Source organism: Carassius carassius, chromosome 6 (genome assembly GCF_963082965.1).
Source record: "Carassius carassius chromosome 6, fCarCar2.1, whole genome shotgun sequence".
NCBI lineage: Eukaryota > Metazoa > Chordata > Actinopteri > Cypriniformes > Cyprinidae > Carassius > Carassius carassius.
Genome location: NC_081760.1, coordinates 20,062,640 through 20,085,718, shown reverse-complemented (window position 1 = coordinate 20,085,718; position 23,079 = coordinate 20,062,640). Strand labels below are relative to the sequence as shown.

The 23,079-nt window shown below is 42.0% G+C and overlaps 1 protein-coding gene across 1 annotated transcript in view; it reads left to right on the top strand.

Moving 5' to 3' along the window:
* The window catches only part of LOC132142475 (male-specific lethal 3 homolog), a 162,993-nt gene that overhangs the window by 56,496 nt on the left and 83,418 nt on the right, over positions 1 to 23,079 (top strand). The window contains exon 8 of the mRNA XM_059552368.1: positions 14,858 to 15,016. Coding sequence (XP_059408351.1) covers positions 14,858 to 15,016 — 159 coding nt within the window. The remainder of the gene's footprint in view (positions 1 to 14,857; positions 15,017 to 23,079) is intronic.

The window sequence follows — 23,079 nt, the reverse complement described above, 5'->3', positions numbered from 1 at the left end:
GCCCATATTCGGTTATAGTCATAGCGCCACCTGCTGGCAACAGGAAGTTTCAGTTTTAACACTTTTATGCACTATTTGCAACACAGTAAAATATGCCATTGTGTGCTAATCATGCTATAAATATTTTCAAACATTCTAGCAACACTTAGTATGTGCAAAATGATGCTAATAATACTATAAAACAGGAAGTGTTTGTAACTCATGCATACAATTCCCAATCTTACCCAAACATCACATGTTTTATAAGAGTACTGGCCTGAACACAACTAAAGGCCAATATTCAATTCTAAGTATAGCGCCGCCTGCTGGCAACAGGAAATGAATTATTTTATACTAACTTAAACATGACTTGTCTGATCTGCCCGAAACTTTGCATGTTTGGTAAGAGTCCTGGCCTGAAGATATTTACATGTCAATATTCTGTTATAATCATAGCGCCACCTGTTGGCAGCAGGAAATGTGCCACAAATATTTACTATTTTATAAGCATATGGCCCAACGTTCACTGTTCCTCCTATGGGCACCGGGTGGTGGTGAGCCCGAGTGCGAGGGCCCTTTCATCGCTGCTTGCAGCTTTAATTCTTCTTCTTCTTCTTCTTCTTCTTCTTCTTCTCCGTAATGAAGCGCATTTTTTAAGGCCTAAACATGCTCCAAAACTCACGAAACTTTGCACACGCATCAGGACCGGCGAAAATTTACATCTGATATAGGTTTCAGAAGTGGGTGTGGCAAAACGATTTTTGTGCAGTTTTTGCCGTTTCCATGCCTCGTACTTTGACGAACTCCTCCTACAGTTTTAATCGGATTATCTTCAAATTTGGTGAGGGTCATCATAAGACCTTTGTGACGTTAAATTGCGAAGCTTTTGAGTTTTCATCAAGGAGTGTGTCCCTGGCGGCCTGACAAAGTTTGATGTTTCCCGTGAAACAGGAAGTTGCTGTAACTCAGGCAAGCAATGTCCGATCTGCCCCAAACTTCACACGTGTGATGGGTGTTCTGTCCTGAACAAACACCCATGACCAAATTCAGTAATAGTCATAGCGCCACCTGCTGGTAACAGGAAGTTACATGGTTAACATTGTTATAGACTCCTAGGAACATATTAAAAAGTGCCAACAAGTGTTAAATAAGCTGGCAACATGCTAGTAACCTACTAATACATGCTAGCAACAATTAGCTAAGTACTAAAGCATAATATTATTGCAGTGAAACAGGAAGTTGCTGTAAATCGGGCAAGCAATGTCCAATCTGTCCCCAAACTTCACACGTGTGATGGGTGTTCTGTCCTGAACAAACACCCATGACCAAATTCAGTAATAGTCATAGCGCCACCTGCTGGTAACAGGAAGTTACATGGTTAACACTGTTATGGATTCCTAGGAACATATTAAAAAGTGTCAACAAGTGTTAAAAAGGCTGGCAACATGCTAGAAACATACCAATACATGCTAGCAACACTTAGCTAAATGCTAAAGCATGCTAGTGATGCAGTGAAAAAGGAATTTGCTGTAACTAATGCAAGCAATGTCCGATCTGCCTCAAACTTCAAACGTTTGACAAGAGTCCTGTCTTGAACACATCAACATGCCCATATTTGATTATATTCATAGTGCCACCTGCTGGCAACAGGAAATGGCATGTTTAACACTGTTATGGACTCCTTGCAAAATAATAAAAGGCATCAACAAGGGTTAAATAGGCTGGCAAAATTTTATAAGCATGCTAATACATGCTAGCAACATTTAGCTATGTGCTAAAGCATGCTACTAATGCAATGAAACAGGAAGTTGCTGTAACTCAGGCAAGCAATGTCCGATCTGCCCCAAACTTCACACGTGTGATGGGTGTTCTGTCCTGAACAAACACCCATGACCAAATTCAGTTATAGTCATAGCGCCACCTGCTGGTAACATGAAGTGACATGGTTAACACAGTTATGGACTCCTTGCAAAATAATAAAAGGCATCAACAAGGTTTAAATAGGCTGGCAAAATTTTATAAGCATGCTAATACATGCTAACAACATTTAGCTAAGTGCTAAAGCATGCTACTAATGCAGTGAAACAGGAAGTTGCTGTAACTCAGGCAAGCAATGTCAGATCTGCCCCAAACTTCACACGTGTTATGGGTGTTCTGTCCTGAACAAACACCCATGACCAAATGCAGTTATAGTCATAGCGCCACCTGCTGGTAACAGGAAGTGTCATGGTTAACACAGTTATGGACTCCTAGGAACATATTAAAAAGTGCCAACAAGTGTTAAATAAGCTGGCAACATGCTAGTAACCTACTAATACATGCTAGCAACAATTAGCTAAGTGCTAAAGCATCATATTATTGCAGTGAAACAGGAAGTTGCTGTAAATCAGGCAAGCAATGTCCAATCTGTCCCCAAACTTCACACGTGTGATGGGTGTTCTGTCCTGAACAAACTGTTACGTCCCACATATGTCTAAGGGTAAATGTGGACGCAACAAAAGTAAAATATTTTAAAGAACGTTGCTCTGAGTCCTGCCACAGCACCACAAGCCACAAGTTGTCCAGAAAAAAGATTTTATTATTTTGCAGCTCGTGGAACACGTACAATAAAAGAAAGGAAGCATTAACTTCAGGAGAGGATAAGGCCAAAACAACAAACAAAACAAGCTAACTGGAATTAGTGACCTATAACTATACTAACAAAGAAAAAGAGAGACAAATAACAGGTTTATACCCTAGCTCCCTTCCTAGCCCCAAAACAGGAGAAAACAGGGTTAAACAGAAATGGCATCCACCTCCCTACAGCTTCCAAATCAAAAATAGTGAACAAAACACAAGTAGGCAAATATTAAAGTAGCCACTAAGAGAGATGTTAATACTAGCAGCTACCAACTAAGCAACAAACTAAAAAGTGATGGAGCGGTTCAGTCCTCAATATGAGCTCTTGATAAAGCATCTGCTACTACATTCTCCACTCCTTTTTTATACTTTATATCAAGAACAAACTCTTGCAGCATAAGAGACCATCTCATTAATCTCTGGTTTGAGTTTGCCATCCGAGACAGGAAGATGAGAGGGTTGTGGTCAGTGTATACAATAATAGGGCCCATATTACCGTTACCCACGTAGACCTCAATATTTTGCAGTGCCAACAACAAGGCGAGAGCTTCCTTTTCGATGGTACTGTAATTTCTTTGGCACCTGGTGAATTTCTTCGAGAAGTAGCATACTGGATGTTCAATTCCCGCTTTGTCATCTTGCACCCACGCCGCTAGCATCCACCTGTAGCTTAAAAGGCAAATCAAAATTCGGAGCAGACAACACAGGAGCATGACATAACAGATCTTTAGCAGAATAAAATGCAGCTTCACACTCAGCATTCCACACAAACTTCTGTTCTGCTTTAAGGAGATCAGTTAAGGGTGTGACAACAGTGACAAAGTTCTTACAAATGCCACGGTAGTACCCTGTCATCCCTAGAAAACGGCGCAGCTCCCGCTTGTTACTTGGCTGTGGGAAATCTATTATAGCCTGTATCTTAGCTTGCACAGGCCTCACTTGGCCCTGGCCAACTAATTTGCCGAGGTAGGTCACTCTTGCCTTAGCAAATTCACACTTAGCTAAGTTTAAGGTAAGCTTGGCTTCCAGCAATCGTTTGAACACCAACTCAAGACTCTGAACATGTTCCTTCCACGTTGCAGAGTAGACAACGATGTCGTCTAGATAGACTTCACAGCAGACAGTACCTTCAGCATCAACCGCTGGAATGTTGCCGGTGCATTTCGCATGCCAAACGCCATAGATTTATACTGTAGGAAACAATCAGGGGTCACAAACGCTGAGATTTCCGAGGCACGGGGGTTGAGAGGAACTTGCCAGTATCCTTTTAATAAGTCTAGCTTGGTAACAAAGTTAGCCGACCCCACCCGGTCAACACAGTCCTCAATTCGAGGAAGAGGAAAGGAATCAGGCTTAGTTACAGAATTCACCTTCCTAAAATCAGTACAAAATCGCCACGAGCCGTCAGGTTTGGGTACGAGCAAACATGGTGAACTCCACGGACTTTGACTTGGCACTGCAAAGCCGTGAGTCAACAAATATTCTACCTCTGTCTTCATAACCTGACGCTTATTGGGATTTGCACGGTAGGGATGCTGTTTGATAGGCCTGCATTCACCAACATCAATGTCATGAGTGACCACGTAAGTTTGTGATAGTACATCATTAAACAGCATATGATACTTTTCAATTAGTTGGACCACACGATCACACTGGGGGGCAGACAGATAAGATAGATGTGACTGCAAGTTAGGCAAGAGGGCAGAGTTAGACAGGATATCACATGAAGCAGTGGCATCTTTACTCCAAAGACCATCTAAATCAGGAGAGTACACAGAAGACAAGTTAACAGCAGTGTTAGCAACAACAGGAAGAGGGTCAAGAGGATCATGCTGAGACTTGACACCATCTCTACTAATGTAAGCCTTAAGCATATTAATGTGGCACACACGAGTCTTAAGCTTACGATCGGGAGTAGAAACTACATAATTTGTGTCATTCAACTTCTTCTCAATCTGATAAGGTCCAGAAAATCTTGCCTGCAGGGGTGAACCAGGCAGAGGAAGCAGTGTTAAGACCTCATCACCAGGCTGGAAATTACGCTGAAGACTACCCTTGTCGTAGCGAAGTTTCATTTTGGACTGGGTTTCAGCAAGATGAACTCTAGCTAACTCCCACGCTTTGTGTAGATGCTCCCGTACAGTACTCACATAGTCTAGCACAGACTTACAAGGAGATTCCTTAGTTAGAAACTGCTCACTTAGAAGTTTTAATGGGCCGCGAACTGAGTGGCCAAAAACCAGCTCAGCAGGGCTAAATCCCAGGGATTTTTGAACGGTTCCTGTCACAGCAAACATCAAAAATGGCAAACCCTCCACCCAATCTTTACCAGTCTCAGTGCAGTATGTACGCAGAAGAGACTTCAGGGTTTGGTGGAACCGCTCCAGAGCTCCCTGTGTCTCTGGATGATATGCAGTGGACAACTGGTGCTCTACGCCCAACTCTTTCGTTATCTCCTTAAATAATTTAGAGGTGATATTGGACCCCTGGTCACTTTGGATGACTCTTGGCAAGCCAAAAACTGAACAGAACTTGATGAGCTCACGGGCTACAGTTTTAGCTTTGATATTCCGCAAAGGAACAGCTTCAGGGTAACGAGTACTAGCACACATAATTGTTAAAAGGTATTGGTGTCCAGTTTTAGCTTTAAGCAATGGGCCTACGCAGTCAATAATAAGCCTCTCAAACGGTTCTCCAAAAACTGGGATGGGCTGTAGTGGAGCAAGTGGAATTGTTTGATTGGGCTTTCCACCTAACTGACAGATGTGACATGAGCGTACGAACCTAGACATAGCAGTTTTCATGCCCGGCCAAAAAAAATGTCTGGCAATTCGATGATATGTCTTTGTGACACCCAAGTGTCCTGAACACACATGTTCATGGGCCAATTTCAAAATCTGATTACGGTATGCCTCAGGTAACACAATTTGAAACACGGTCAAAAATTCTGCATCTGTGGCGTGGTCTCCACCAACGCATGAGAACATCATCATCCCAAAAATACCCAACTGTTATCTGAGGAATTACAGCCTTGTCCACAGTACCACCAATACATGTAGCAAGTGACGGATCAGAACATTGTTCAGTAGCTAACTGGGTTCTATTCACTTTTAAAGGGAGTTTACCTTCACTACTCATGCCACTTAATTCTGACGAAACAGGACTCATATAGAGCTCACTCTCTACAGTCTGTGGCGAAGACAGAAAGGAATCCGATATATCGATCACATTTTCAAACTTCTGTGATTGAGCACGAGTTACTGCGCATGCTGGAAAAGTAGTAGAATGCTGCATTAGGCTGTTTTGAGCACACCAATCAGGATCTTCAGACACAATTGGAGAAGGAAAGACTTTGCCACCAGCTAAATCATTTCCTAAAATCATGCTTACCCCTTCAACGGGCAGTTGTGATCGCACACCAATGTTCACGCAACCAGAAACAAGATCAGACTTTAAATAAATACTATGCAGCGGAAGTGAGATGCAGCCCAATTCAATCCCACGGACTAGTACACTAGAACCAGTGTAAGAATCAGCGGAGAATGGAAGCACGTTGTCTAAAATTAAGGACTGCGCTGCTCCTGTATCTCTAAGCATCAGGATTGGCCTAAAGTCAGAGTCTTCAGAAAGAGCTACCGAGCTCTTCATTACAAATGGACTGAAAGTACTCGGGCCAAATTGTAAACTTACAGAACTCTGAGGAACAGCATTAACGAATGCTACGTTTTTATATTTAGCAGAGTTTTTCTGTTTCCAGGCTTTGCAGTTTGAAATAAGATGCCCTGGATCAAGACAGTAAAAACATACCCGCTTATCCTCGATTTTCCTGGAGCCTTGCGAAATCGGTTTAACAGGGTTAGCCACAGACAAATTCTTAGCGAATTTCTCCTCAGAGGGGAAGGTTTTAACAGAACGCATAGAAGGAAAAACAGTTCTGTGCGTAAGCACATACTCGTCTGCCAAAACTGCCGCCTCAGCAAGCTTACTCACTTTTTGTTCATTCATATGAACTACGACGCCCTCAGGAACACAACTCTTGAAATCCTCCAGCAACAAAAGTTCCTGAAGTTCTTCAAAAGCCATGACCCTGCTTGCGAAGCACAACTTCTCAAATAGTACCCGCTTTACTCTTGCGAACTCAGTAAAAGTTTGGTTCGGCAGCTGCGAACACAGCCTAAACTTCTGCCTGTACGCTTCAGGGACTAATTCATAGGCACGGAGCACAGCGGATTTAACAGCATCATAATCTAATGAACTCTCAACTGGCAATGCCGCACATGCCTCTTGAGCTTTGCCAGCAATATTGCTCTGCACCAAAAGCCCCCACAAATCCTTTGGCCAGTTCAATTTTGTGGCAATACGCTCAAATGCTACGAAGTACGCATCCACTTCACCTTCACGAAAGGGAGGGACCAATCTCCTATCTCCTACCTACTCACATCAAACGCCGTTTCTACTGGTGCAAAAGCACTGTCTGAGGGAGGACGAGACCTAGGCAAAGGAGTCGGCCTATTATGAAGAGTCTGGGCTTTGAGATCCAACTTTCGAAGCTTAATATCTCAATCTGCCTCAATTTCTAGAGCTCTCAACTTTAACCGCTGAGTTTCATACTCCTGCTTCTTGAGCTCAAGCTCTAATTCTTTTAAACGAAGTGCAGTCAAAGGATCAGAACTTGCATCGCCACCTTTACTAGGAGAAATTGACTGTTCTACCGTAGCTTCCCTACCCACGTTAGAATCTACTGGCAAAATACCTTCTTGAACAAGCTTTCGGTACAACTCATCTTTTATACGTTGTTTCTTTGCCTCCTTGCTGACAGGAATATTAAAAAACTCTGCAATCACAATCAGATCTTTTTTTCTACACCTGTCAAACTCTTCCACTGTCGGAGACAAAGTAAACTTAACCAAATCAAATTCCATTATTCAAATTATAAAGTATACACTTTCTCACCCACACAAGTTCGAAGCTGCTGAAAAACTTACGACACCCAAAAAATTTAGGTTAAGAGAAATGAACTAATATGTTCCACGAAAAAGTTGAACGAATGGACGAGCCCCCAATTGTTACGTCCCACATATGTCTAGGGGTAAATGTGGACGCAACAAAAGTAAAATATTTTAAAGAACGTTGCTCTGAGTCCTGCCAAAGCACCACAAGCCACAAGTTGTCCAGAAAAAGATTTTATTATTTTACAGCTCGTGGAACACGTACAATAAAAGAAAGGAAGCATTAACTTCAGGAGAGGATAAGGCCAAAACAACAAACAAAACAAGCTAACTGGAATTAGTGACCTATAACTATACTAACAAAGAAAAAGACAGACAAATAACAGGTTTATACCCTAGCTCCCTTCCTAGCCCAAAAACAGGAGAAAACAGGGTTAAACAGAAATGGCATCCACCTCCCTACAGCTTCCAAATCAAAAATAGTGAACAAAACACAAGTAGGCAAATATTAAAGTAGCCACTAAGAGAGATGTTAATACTAGCAGCTACCAACTAAGCAACAAACCAAAAAGTGAAGGACAATACAAATCTCTTAAACTAAGAAAACAAAAGGTAAGTATTAAAGAATATCACAATAAATAAAGAAACAAAACTACTGCAATACCAAAGCAGAACACTAAGCAGCTCAACAACCACCAACTGAGACAACAAGCTGGGCAGAACACAGGCAACGCTCTGGAGAAAGCTCTTGGGGAAACGTTCTCTCTTCTCTGGTAGCTGGAGCTCTGCTTTTATTCGGACTCACTCTTGATTGGTAGGCAGGTACAGCTGGGTGCAATCAACTACCTGCCAGACAGTTTGAGTAGGAGAAGTCAAGAAAAAACACGGAAAGAAAACACACATTACCAGCGCCACCTGCTGGTAACAGGAAGTTACATGGTTAACATTGTTATGGACTCCTAGGAACATATTAAAAAGTGTCAACAAGTGTTAAATAAGCTGGCAACATGCTAGTAACCTACTAATACATGCTAGCAACAATTATCAGGGCTAAAGCATCATATTATTGCAGTGAAACAGGAAGTTGCTGTAAATCAGGCAAGCAATGTCCAATCTGTCCCCAAACTTCACACGTGTGATGGGTGTTCTGTCCTGAACAAACACCCATGACCAAATTCAGTAATAGTCATAGCGCCACTTGCTGGTAACAGGAAGTTACATGTTATGGACTCCTAGGAACATATTAAAAAGTGTCAACAAGTGTTAAAAAGGCTGGCAACATGCTAGAAACATACCAATACATGCTAGCAACACTTAGCTAAATGCTAAAGCATGCTAGTGATGCAGTGAAAAAGGAATTTGCTGTAACTAATGCACGCAATGTCCGATCTGCCTCAAACTTCAAACGTTAGACAAGAGTCCTGTCCTGAAAACGTCAACATGCCCATATTTGATTATATTCATAGTGCCACCTGCTGGCAACAGGAAGTGGCATGTTTAACACTGTTATGGACTCCTTGCAAAATAATAAAAGGTATCAACAAGGGTTAAATAGGCTGGCAAAATTTTATAAGCATGCTAATACATGCTAGCAACATTTAGCTGAGTGTTAAAGCATTCTACTAAGGCAGTGAAAAAGGAAGTTGCTGTAATTAAGGCAAGCAATGTCCGATCTTCCCCAAACTTCACACGAGTGATAGGTGTTCTGTCCTGAACAAACACCCATGGCCAAATTCATTTATAGTCATAGCGCCACCTGCTGGTAACAGGAAGTGACAAGGTTAACGCTGTTATGGACTCCTAGGAACAAATTAAAATGTGTCAAAAAGGGTTAAATATGCTGGCAACCTTCTTGAAGCATACTAAAACATGCTAGCAACACTTAGCTAAGTGCTAAAGCATGCTACTAATGCAGTGAAAAAGGAAGATGCTGTAACTCAGGCAAGCAATGTCCGATCTGCCCCAAACTTCACACGTTTGACCAGGGTCCTGTCATAAATAAATCAACATGCCCATATTCGGTTATAGTCATAGCGCCACCTGCTGGCAACGGGAAGGGTCATTTTATCACTTTTATGCACTATTTGCAACACAGTAAAATATGCCATTGTGTGCTAATCATGCTAGAAATATTTTCAAACATTCTAGCAACACTTAGTATGTGCAAAACGATGCTATTAATACTATAAAACAGGAAGTTGTTGTAACTCATGCATACAATTCCCCATTTTACCCAAACATCACATGTTTTATAAGAGTACTGGCCTGAACACAACTAAAGGCCAATATTCAATTCTAAGTATAGCGCCACCTGCTGGTAACAGGAAATGAATTATTTTATAATAACTTAAACATGAATTGTCTGATCTGCCCGAAACTTTGCATGTTTGGTAAGAGTCCTGGCCTGAAGAAATTTACATGTCAATATTCAGTTATAATCATAGCGCCACTTGTTGGCAGCAGGAAATGTGGCACAAATATTTACTATTTTATAAGCATATGGCCCAATGTTCACTGTTCCTCCTATGGGCACCGGGTGGTGGTGAGCCCGAGTGCGAGGGCCCTTTCATCGCTGCTTGCAGCTTTAATTCTTCTTCTTCTTCTTCTTCTCCGTAATGAAGTGCATTTTTGAGGGCCTAAACATGCTCCAAAACTCACGAAACTTTGCACACGCATCAGGACTGGCGAAAATTTACATCTGATATAGGTTTCAGAAGTGGGTGTGGCAACATGGCTCGATAGCGCCACCTGTTAAATTTCAACGGAGTGCGCCTCGAGCTGTGTTTCACGTACATTCATGAAAATCGGTACACACATGTAAAACACCATTACCTACAAAAAAGTCTCTTTGTACATAATCCAAAACCCAACAGGAAGTAAGTTATTTTGAATTTCCTGTATGATTTTTGTGCAGTTTTTTCCATTTCCATGCCTCGTACTTTGACGAACTCCTCCTACAGTTTTAATCGGATTATCTTAAAATTTGGTGAGGGTCATCATAAGTCCTTTGTGATGTTAAATTGCGAAGGTTTTGAGTTTTCGTCAAGGGGTGTGTCCCTGGCGGCCTGACAAAGTTTGATGTTTCGCCGTGAAACAGACTGTTGCTGTAACTCAGGCATGCAATGTCCGATCTTCCCCAAACTTCACACATGTGATAGGTGTTCTGTCCTGAACAAACACCCATGACCAAATTCAGTTATAGTCATAGCGCCACCTGCTGGTAACAGGAAGTGACAAGGTTAACACTGCTATGGACACCTAGGAACATATTAAAAAGCATCAACAAGTGTTAAATAGGCTGGCAACATACTAGATATATACTAATAAATGCTAGCAACGCTTAGCTAAGTGCTAAAGCACGCTACTAATGTAGTGAAAAAGGAAGTTGCTGTAACTCAGGCAAGCAATGTCCGATCTTCCGCAAACTTCACACGTGTGATAGGTGTTCTGTTCTGAACAAACACCCATGACCAAATTCGGTTATAGTCATAGTGCCACCTGCTGGTAACAGGAAGTGACATGGTTAACACTATTACAGACTCCTAGGAACATATTAAAAAGTGTCAAAAAGTGTTAAATAGGCTGGCAACATACTAGATACATACTAATACATGCTAGCAACACTTAGCTAAGTGCTAAAGCATGCTAATAATGTAGTGAAAAAGGAAGTTGCTGTAACTCAGGCAAGCAATGTCTGATCTTCCGCAAACTTCACACGTGTGATAGGTGTTCTGTTCTGAAGAAACACCCATGACCAAATTCGGTTATAGTCATAGCGCCACCTGCTGGTAACAGGAAATGAAAATGTTAACACTGTTATGGACTCCTAGGAACAAATTAAAAAGTGTCAAAAAGTGTTAAATAGGCTGGCAACATGCTAGAAACATAATAAAACATGCTAGCAACACTTAGCTAAGTGTTAAAGCATTCTACTTAACCAGTGAAAAAGGAAGTTACTGTAACTAAGGCAAGCAATGTCTGATCTTACCCAAACTTCACATGTGTGATAGGTGTTTTGTTCCAAACAAACACTCATGACCAAATTCAGTTATAGACATAGCGCCACCTGCTGGTAACAGGAAGTGACAATGTTAACACTGTTATGGATTCCTAGGGACAAATTAAAACGTGTCAAAAAGAGTTAAATAGGCTGGCAAAATTCTAGAAACATAATAAAACATGATATCAACATTTAGCTAAGTGTCAAAGAATGCAACTAATGCATTGAATAAGGAAGTTGCTGTAACTCAGGCTAGCAACGTCTGATCTGCCGCAAACTTCAGACATTTGACAAGAGTCCTGTACTGAACACATCAACATGCACGTACTCTGTTAAAGTCATAGCGCCATCTACTGGTAACATGAAGTGTCATGTGTAACACTCTTATGGACTCCTAGCATGTGTAACATTTGGGAAGTCGTGGCCTAATGGTTAGAGAGTCGGATTCCCAATCGAAAGGTTGTGAGTTCGAGTCCCGGTCCGGCAGGAATTGTGGGTGGGGGGAGTGCATGTACAGTTCTCTCTCCACCTTCAATACCACGACTTAGGTGCCCTTGAGCAAGGCATCGAACCCCCAACTGCTCCCCGGGCGCCGCAGCATAAATGGCTGCCCACTGCTCCGGGTGTGTGCTCACAGTGTGTGTGTGTGTTCACTGCTCTGTGTGTGTGCATTTCGGATGGGTTAAATGCAGAGCACAAATTCTGAGTATGGGTCACCATACTTGGCTGAATGTCACTTCACTTTCACTTTCACTTTCACTAACAATGTTATGGAGTCCTAGCAACATATTAAAAAGTGCCAGCATGTGATAAATACACTGGTAGCATGCTAGAAACATACTTAAACATGTTAGCAACACTTGGCTAAATGCTAAAAACATCATATTACTGCAGTGAATCAGGAAGTTACTGTAATTCAGGCATACAGTGTCCAATCTGCCCCAAATTGAACAAGTTTGATGAGAGTCCTGCCCTGAACACATAAATATGCCCTTATTCGATTCTAGTCATAGCGCCACCTAATGGCAACAGGAAGTGGCATGTCTAATACTGTTATGGACTCCTTACAAAATAATAAAAAGCAACAATAAGTATTTAATAGGCTGGCAACATTCTAGAAGCATACTAAAACATGCTAGCAACACTTAGCTAAGTGTTAAAGCATGCTAATAATGTAGTGAAAAAGGAAGTTGCTGTAACTCAGGCAAGCAATGTCCAATCTTCCCCAAACTTCACACGTGTGATATGTGTTCTGTTCTGAACAAACACCCATGACCAAATTCAGTTATAGTCATAGCGCCACCTGCTGGTAATAGGAAGTGGCATTTTTAAAACTGTTATGGACTCCTTGCAAAATAATAAAAAGCATCAAGAAGTGTTAAATAGGCTGGCAACCTTCTAGAAGCCTACTAAAACATGCTAGCAGCACTTAGCTAAGTGATGCAAGCTACTAATGCAGTGAAAAAGGAAGATGCTGTGACTCAGGCAAGCAATGTCCGATCTGCCCCAAACTTCACACGTTTGACAAGGGTCCTGTCCTAAATAAATCAACATGCCCATATTCGGTTATAGTCATAGCGCCACCTGTTGGCAACAGGAAGTTTCAGTTTTAACACTTTTATGCACTATTTGCAACACAGTAAAATATGCCATTGTGTGCTAATCATGCTATAAATATTTTCAAACATTCTAGCAACACTTAGTATGTGCAAAATGATGCTAATAATACTATAAAACAGGAAGTGTTTGTAACTCATGCATACAATTCCCAATCTGACCCAAACATCACATGTTTTATAAGAGTACTGGCCTGAACACAACTAAAGGCCAATATTTAATTATAAGTATAGCGCCGCCTGCTGGCAACAGAAAATTACTTATTTTATACTAACTTAAACATGACTTGTCTGATCTGCCAGAAACTTTGCATGTTTGGTAAGAGTCCTGGCCTGAAGACATTTACATGTCAATATTCAGTTATAATCATAGCGCCACCTGTTGGCAGCAGGAAATGTGGCACAAATATTTACTATTTTATATGCATATGGCCCAACGTTAAGTGCTCCTCCTATGGGCACCGGGTGGTGTTGAGCCCGAGTGCGAGGGCCCTTTCATCGCTGCTTGCAGCTTTAATTCTTCTTCTTCTACGAAATGAGTCGCATTTTTGAGGGCCTAAACATGCTCCAAAACTGATATAGGTTTCAGAAGTGGGTGTGGCAAAATGGCTCGATAGGGCCACCTGTTAAATTTCTACGGAGTGCGCCTCGAGCTACGTTCATCATGCACTGAGCAGTGCATTCATCGTAAATCATCCTTAACAGATGAACGGAAAGTGCGACAAAGATATTGTTTTCTTCGGCAGACATTAAAATTAACGTATTGATCTGAAGATGGAATGCTGTGTCAGGCAGGTATCACACTTGCTCAGTCCATCTCTCTCTACAATACTCTACAATTCTCTCTATAATGCTCTACATGCTCTAGAGTGAGCTTTTAATACAGTATGCCATAAGCTTTCAGCAAAGCAACTCAACGTTCATCATTACTAGTTCTAAAGTGACATTTTCAAATTAGTAATGGAGGCTTGTGCTCAACTGTCAACTTCAGATTTGAATCCATGTTAGTTCCGAATACAAAATGTTTTTAAGACACTCTGTGGTTGTTTCTTATTTGTTTATTTACACTTGTGTTATCAAACTCTTGTATAAATAAACTGTGTGTGTGTGTGTGTGTGTATAAAGACCTCTAACACTAGCTTACTCTATTCTTTTTTTTATTCTGTCTGTTTTCTTTTTATTTATTATTATTTATAAAGCCCATGCTACGTGTACTGTGTTAACCTAACTGAGACTTGTTATAGCACTTATATATCATTGCTCTTTTTGTTGTTTTTGATTGCTTCCATTGTCCTCATTTGTAAGTCGCTTTGGATAAAATCGTCTGCTAAATGAATAAATGTAAATGTAATGTAAATGTATAAATGCAATATCACATTCATGCCCATATGATATTGCTCTACATCAAATATTTTAAGACACTCCAAGGTTGTTTCTTATTTATTTATACACTTGTGCCATTGATCTATCATATATAAATGCAATATCGCATTAGTGCCCATGTGATATTACACTATATATAATATAAATAGCACATTAAAGTTGAAAGTTACAACTACATAGTGTAACTACTTTTTGTGTACACCATACAGGTCTGGTACAAAGAATGTTTTTGATCAGGTGGCCATAATGTTTGAGACAAGACAATTACTAATTACTAAGCTAAAAGGTCCTTCTTTGTTTTCCCTTTACAGCGATGAGCTCTGTAAAGAAATGGTGGACGGTTTGAGGATCACATTTGACTTTACCCTTCCACTAATTCTACTGTACCCAAACGAACAAGCTCAGTTCAAAAAAGTCAGCTCTTCCAAGTTCTTCCAACCAATCATTGACAGCACAACCTGCACCAGTAGGTAAGAGAGTAAACACTGAGTAAACTGTGCTGAAGACATCAAAGTGGTTTGAAATGCCTTAAGGAAAAATGTAATGTAAAATTTAAACTATTTAGTTTTTTGTTTTAGAAGGCTGTATTTGATCATTTATGTACTTATTTATACTATGACCTGGGATTGCAATGATGGGGACATCACCTTGCACTATAGGATCCACAAGCCATATTTGGAGCTTGATTAAATGAATGCTTAGTTTATAATGGGGGTGACGTCTTAAGCTATGAAACTTCCAGAGGTTTTAATGGAACAAAGACCTCTTAAATGCCAGTTCAAGGCAAATTCAAGGGAAAGGTGGTTTGGGGAGTGAAAAATGCATGGGTGAAACTTGGATAGTGTCAATGGTCCACTTGAGAGATATGTGGCAGTAATGCACTTATATGTCTGCAAAACGGTTTATTTGCTTACCCCCAGGGCATCCGAGATGTAAATGGTAATTGGTAAATGGACTGCATTTATATAGCGCTTTCAACAGACCACATGGCCATCCAAAGCGCTTTACAAGATGCCTCACATTCACCCATTCACACACTCATTCATACACCGACTGCGGTGTCATTCAAGGCACCATCCAGCTCGTCGGGAGCTGGGGTTAGGTGTCTTGCTCAAGGACACCTCAACACTTGGTCAGGTGGAGTCGGGGATTGAACCACCAACCTTCCGGTTTGTAGACAACCTACATGAACCACTGAGCCACTGCCACCCCTGTAGGTGACTTTGTTTCATCAGTGGAACTGATGGAAGTGTCAATGGTCCACTTGAGAGATATGTGGCAGTAATGCACTTATATGTCTGCGATCTGCCATGAAGCAAGAAGAATACGCCTCATGTGCCTGCTTTAGAACACACTCCATTTTATTGGTTTATTAGTTTTATTGTATGAAATATGTTATATTGTATTTTATTGTATGTTTTTGCTGTGATTCCCATTCACATCAATTATAAGACTGACAGACTGCAACGGTCTGTGTTAAAAATCTCTGTTTGTTTCCCTTTCGATACTTCACTCATATTGCGTATGGGGAAAAGCTCATTTTTCCTCGATACTGAAGCCTTTTTTCAATAACGCAGTGCAACTGCACTGCCATTGGTTTAATCTGTAAACTTTATTAAACCAGTGGCGATGCAGCGCGCCAAAGCCCGCCAAAATGGGCAGGGCGAATGGCTATATAAGCAAGCAAATCGCCATAGGAAAGCAGATCTCACTCTTCTCGCTGGACCTGAAAGACGCTTACTTTCACATCCAGATAGCCCCCCATCACAGACGATTCTTGAGATTCGCATTCGAGGGTGTGGCTTACAATATACAGTCCTTCCCTTTGGGCTGTCCCTAGCTCCCCGCACTTTCACGAAGTGCATGAACGAGGCACTTTCCCCTCTGAGACGGATGGAAATTCGTGTTCTGAACTATGCGAGGGCAGACCAGCCTTTGGCTCGTGGTTGCACGAGGAGAGCCATCTTCATATCAACTGCCTCGAGATGCTGGCAGTAGAACGAGCCCTTCAATCCTTTCAGGCCATCCTGAAGGGGCACCACGTCCTAGTCCAGGCGGACAGCATGACAGTGGTGTCCTACATAAATCACCAAGGCGGCCTTTCGTCCAGCCGCCTCTGCACTGGCAAAGCGCCTCTTGGAATGGGCATTACCCAGGCTGCGGTCGCTCAAGGCGACGCATATACCTGACAAGACGAATCTGGGAGCAGACATGCTTTCACGAGCAATGTCCCCTCGGACGAGTGGATGCTCGATCCCCAGACGGTTCTCAAAATCTGGGAGATATTCAGTAAGGCAGAGGTCGATCTCTTCGCCTCAGAAATCAACTCTCATTGCCCAACCTATTTGTTGAAGGACATAGATGTGCTGGCCCACAACTGGCCCAGCCTCTTTCTTTATGCTTTCCCCCCAATCGCTCTGATCCCTCAGGTCATCAGACGAGTCAGGGAAGACAGGCATAGAGTCCTCCTGGTGGCCCCACTCTGGAGGAGCCAAGTTTGGTCCTCGTAGCTGATCAGGCTTTCGACGAAAGCCCCATAGCCGAACCACCTGAGGCAGGACCTCCTCTCAGGCGAACAGGACAATCTGGCATCCACGGCCAGAAGTCTGGGCTCTGCATGTATGGCCCCTCGATGGGAGCCTCTAAGCCTCCCCAGGGACCTGCTACACACCATTGCTCAGGCAAGAACCCCATTTACAAGACGTCTCTATGCCAAGAAATGGTCAGTCTTCATCGACTGGTGCTCAGCATGAAACGAAGACCCTGTTGAATGTGACATATCTCTGATACTGTCATTTCTCCAAGAGCGTCTAGACAAGGGTCTTACCCCTTCCACACTCAATGTGTACATAGCAGCCATCGCAGCATTTCATGCTCCTATCGCTGGCCAATCTGTGGGTTTCACATGACACCAGCCTCATTGTGCGTTTCCTGAGAGGTTCTAGGTGGTTAAAGTCAAGTCAAGTCACCATTTGTATAGCGCTTTAAACAAAATACATTGCGTCAAAGCAACTGAACAACATTCATTAGCAAAACAGTGTGTCAATAATGCAAAATGACAGTTAAAGGCAGTTCCATCATTGAATTCAGTGATGTCATCTCTGTTCAGTTTAAATAGTGCCAGAGGCAACAGCGGCAAGGAACCAAAACTCCATCGGTGACAGAATGGAGAAAAAAACCTTGGGAGAAACCAGGCTCAGTTGGGGGGCCAGTTCTCCTCTGACCAGACGAAACCAGTAGTTCAATTCCAGGCTGCAGCAAAGTCAGATTGTGCAGAAGAATCATCTGTTTCCTGTGGTCTTGTCCTGATGGTCATCAGGGTGATGATACAAGGGATCTGTATCTGGGGCTCTAGTTGTCCTGGTCTCCGCTGTCTTTCAGGGATGTAGAGGTCCTTTCTAGGTACTGATCCACCATCTGGTCTGGATACATACTGGATCCAGGTGACTGCAGTGACCCTCTGATCTGGATACAGACTGGATCTGGTGGCTACAGTGACCTCGGAATAAGAGAGAAACAGACTAATATTAGCGTTGATGCCATTCTTCTAATGATGTAGCAAGTACATAGGGTGGTATGGGAAGTGTTCCCGGTTCCGGTTTACCTAATTAATGCAGCTTAAAAATCCCTTAACGGATTTGGATATTGAAAGCATATTAGTATGTTATGTGTAAGCCAGGTTAAAGAGATGGGTCTTTAATCTAGATTTAAACTGCAAGAGTGTGTCTGCCTCCTGAACAATGTTAGGTAGGTTATTCCAGAGTTTAGGCGCCAAATAGGAAAAGGTTCCAGTTGATTTTGATATTCTAGGTATTATCAAATTGAGTTTTGAGAATGTAGCGGACGTAGAGGATTATAATGTAAAAGGAGCTCATTCAAATACTGAGGTGTTAAACCATTCAGGGATTTATAAGTAATAAGCAATATTTTAAAATTTTTACGATGTTTGATAGGGAGCCAGTGCAGTGTTGACAGGACCGGGCTAATATGGTCATACTTCCTGGTTCTAGTAAGAACTCTTGCTGCTGCATTTTGGACTAGTTGTAGTTTGTTTACTAAGCGTGCAGAACAACCACCCAATAAAGCATTACAATAATCTAACCTTGAGGTCATATATGCATGGATTAACATTCCTGCATTTGACATTGAGAGCATAGGCCGTAATTTAGATACATTTTTGAGATGGAAAAATCAGTTTTACAAATGCTAGAAACGTGGCTTTCTAAGGAAAGATTGCGATCAATTAACACACCTAGGTTCCAAACTGATGACGAAGAATTGACAGAGCAGCCATCAAGACTTAGACAGTGTTCTAGGTTATTACATGCAGAGTTTTTAGGTCCTTTAATTAACACCTCTGTTTTTTCAGAATTTAGCAGTAAGAAATTACTCGTCATCCAGTTTTTTATATCGACTATGCATTCCATTAGTTTTTCAAATTGGTGTGTTTCACTGGGCCGTGAAGAAATATAGAGCTGAGTATCATCAGCATACAGGGAAAGCTAACACCATGTTTCCTGATGATATCTCCCAATGGAAACATATAAAGTGTGAAGAGAAGCGGCCCTAGTACTGAGCCTTGATGTACTCCATACTGCACTTGTGATCGATATGATACATCTTCATTAACTGCTACGAACTAATGGGGGTCATATAAGTATGATTTAAACCATGCTAATGCACTTCCATTAATGCCAACAAAGTGTTCAAGTCTATGCAAAAAAATGTGGTCAATTGTGTCAAACGCAGCACTAAGATCCAATAAAACTAATAGAGAGATACAACCACGATCAGATGATACGAGCAGGTCATTTGTAACTCTAAGGAGAGCAGTCTCAGTACTATGATACGGTCTAAATCCTGACTGGAAATCCTCACATATACCATTTTTCTCTAAGAAGGAATATAATTGTGAGGATACCACCTTTTCTAGTATCTTGTATAACTTATATCTTGTATCTTAATAACAGCCAGTTTGAAGGTTTTGGGGACATATCCTAATGATAATGAGGAATTAATAATAGTCAGAAGAGGATCTATGACTTCTGGAAGCACCTCCTTTAGGAGCTTAGATGGTATGGGGTCTAACATACATGTTGTTGGTTTAGATGATTTAACAAGTTTATACAATTCTTCCTCTCCTATAGTAGAGAATGAGTGGAACTGTTCCTCAGGGGGTCTATAGTGCACTGTCTAATGCGATACTGTTGTGCTCCATTTTTCGGGCTGCTCTCTTTAGGGTGCGAGTATGCTCATTATACCATGGTGTCATACTGGTTTCCTTAACCTTCCTTAAGCGTAAAGGAGCAACTGTATATAAAATGCTAGAAAAGAGAGAGTCCAAAGTTTCTGTTACATCATCAAGTTGTTCTGAAGTTTTGGATATGCTAAGGAATTTGGATACATCAGGAAGATAACTTAAAAAGCAGTCTTTTGTGGTAGAAGTGATGGTTCTTCTATACTTGTAACAAGAAGTAGAATTTACAATTTTGGCTATATGAAGTTTACACAAAACTAAATAATGATCTGAGATATCATCACTTGGCTGCATAATTTCAACACTATCAACATCAATTCCATGTGACAGTGTTAAATCTAGAGTATGATTTCGACAATGAGTAGGTCCTGAAACGTGTTGTCTAACCTCAATAGAGTTCAGAATGTCTATAAATGCTGATCCCAATGCATCTTTTTCATTATCAACATATTAAAATCACCAACTATTAAAATTTTATCTGCAGCCAGAACTAACTCGAATGTAAAATCACAAAACTCCTTAATAAAGTCTGTGTGGTGCCCTGATGGCCTGTATACAGTAGCCAGTACAAACATAACAGGGGATTTATCATTAACTTTTGTTTCTCTGGATAATGTTATATGAAGCACCATTACTTCAAACGAGTTATACTTGAAGCCTGCCCTCTGAGAAATCCTGAAAACGTTGTTATAAATTGAAGCTCCTCCTTTGCCTTTTAGACGCGGCTCATGTTTATAACAGTAATCTCGGGGGGTGGACTCATTTAAAATAATGTAATCATCAGGTTTTAGCCAGGTTTCTGTCAAACAGAGCACATCTAGTTTTTGCTCAGTGATCATATTATTTACAAAAAGTATTTTCGTAGAAAGGGATCTGATATTCAATAAGCCAAGCTTTATCATTTGTTTATCCGTATTGCATCTGTTTTTTATTTGTTGAATCTCAATTAAATTGTTAATCTTAACTTGGTTTGGACTTGTTTTGTATTTTCTACTCAAAAGACCTCCCTTTGAGCCACTGCGGACAGCTGACCTTCGGCCCCTAACATTCAAAACCGTTCTGCTACTTGCTCTAGCATCGGTCAAGCGTGTTGATGACTTGCAGGCCCTCTCGGTGAGCCCTGCATGCCTTAAGTTTGGGCCCAATGACTCGAAGGTCATTTTAAAACCCAGGCATGGCTACGTCCCTAAAGTGCTCTCGACGCTGTTCAGAGCACAGGTAATTTCCCTCTCGGCTCTGCCTCCTTTGTCAGGTGAGCGAGAGCTGGATTTACCCTGCCCAGTGAGGGCTTTGAGGGTATACATTGAGCGGTCACAGCCATTCAGGCAATCTGGCCAGCTTTTTGTCTGCTTTGGGGGCCGCACCAAGGGGTCTTGGGTCTCAAAGCAACGCCTCTCATGCTGGATAGTCGAAGCTATCGCTTTATGTTACTCCTCCATGGGCTTTGAGTGCCCCATAGGAGTAAGAGCCCACTCCACCAGAGGGAAGGCCTCTTCTTGGGCCTGGTCTAGTGGTGTCTCTGTCAAGGACATCTGTGAGGCGGCATCATGCCACCTCCAGGGAGTTAGCTCGCTCTTAAGCAGTGTAGCGTTAAGGGTTCGACGTCTCCGGCTCTCTCACTTATCCCCTGGACCCCCAAGGTGTTCAAGATAAATTTTTTGTCGTTCCCTACCGTGGCACGGCGCGGTTGAATTCGTTCCCCATACATAGAATAAGTAATTATCGTAAGGGAACATACTTGGTTATGAACGTAACATTGGTTCCCTAAAAATACGGAACGAGTACTGCGTTATATGCCATACCACGAGGCTGCAGCTTCAGTGTCGTCGCTTCAGTCGTAGGACCTGATTTCCTATGGCGATTTGCCTGCTTATATAGCCTTTCGCCCCACCCATTTTGGGGGGCTTTGGCACGCTGCATCGCCACAGGCTCGCGCAGCTACGCAGCACTGTCATTGGTTTAAAAAAAGTTTACAGATTAAACCAATGGCAGTGCAGTTGTACTGCATTATTGAAAAAAGGCTTCAGTATAGAGTAAAAAGGAGCTTTTCCCCATACGCAGTACTCGTTCCATATTCGTTCCGTATCTCAGAGAACTGAGGAACTATCACCACAGAATTCATTCATGTTAATAGGTCTATTTTGTTGAACAGAGTGGATTTATTCTAGTTTTTGACATTTCCAAAGATGGGTATTAAAATGATCTTGGGTGTATATTTGTTGCTCTTTTTGTTTTAATTGTTTTAGCCACAATTGCCACATCCCAAGGTACTAAAGAACTTTTATGCCATTCTCTGCTGATGTTGGTGGTTAATGTCAACCTGTTGTCCAGTGACAAATCCTTTCTTATGCAGATGTGGATGCAAGGGGATCTCCCTTTCTGTCCTGTAAAGCCCAAGACACACTGCATCATTTTCATTTTCATATTCGGCTGTCCCACACGAAAGATTGGCATTGTGAAACAATCGTGGTGATTCCTGTGATCGTGGCTCTTAAACGGTGGTCCTATGTCGTACAGAGAGAGAGAGGTTCAAAGATGGATGTTATCACAGTCTTTCAACAAAAGATAGCCTACGATCATTTTCTAACAATGTCAGAAATTTAGCATTATCGTCACCCACTGGGGCGGGGCCAAGAGCCGTGGGAACGGAGGAGCTCCGGAAGGAATGAAGGGAGGAGTAATGACAGTGACGGATGAGAGAGGACCAGGTCTGGGTTTTAACTCATCAACATATACAACATATACGGTTTTGTTTGTGCGTGACCGCGTGAAGATGAGGTGGGACGGAGAGCTTGCTGCCATGCTCCTGGGTTGAGGAGGGGTGGCTGCCTTCTGAGAGGGAGCAGATGAGTCGGCCCCCGTTTGCCAGGAAGCCGTAGCCTGCTGCCGTCCGCCTTGATTGGGGAGGAGCAGGGAACGGTGGACTCGTTGCCAGCTGCCCTCAAACAGAGCGAGGCTTGAGGAGTAATTGAAGATGAGCGACACCTGCACCACTCACCGGTCTCGAGTCCCACGGAGGAGCTCCAGAAGGATAAAGGGAGGAGTAATGACAGTGAAGGACTGTTTTTTTATTTAGTATTCTTTTATTTAGTGTTTTGGTTTTGTTTGTACGTGACAGTCATCCGTGAGGGGCCTTCGCGCTTTTTTGTGTTTATTTTATCTCCTTCTTTCCGTCTCCTCCTTCCCGACTTACACCCACGTTTACTGACCAGCCAATACAAAATACGACATGGAATCAATGCGACATGGTGCTTAAACATAACACTGCTAACCTCA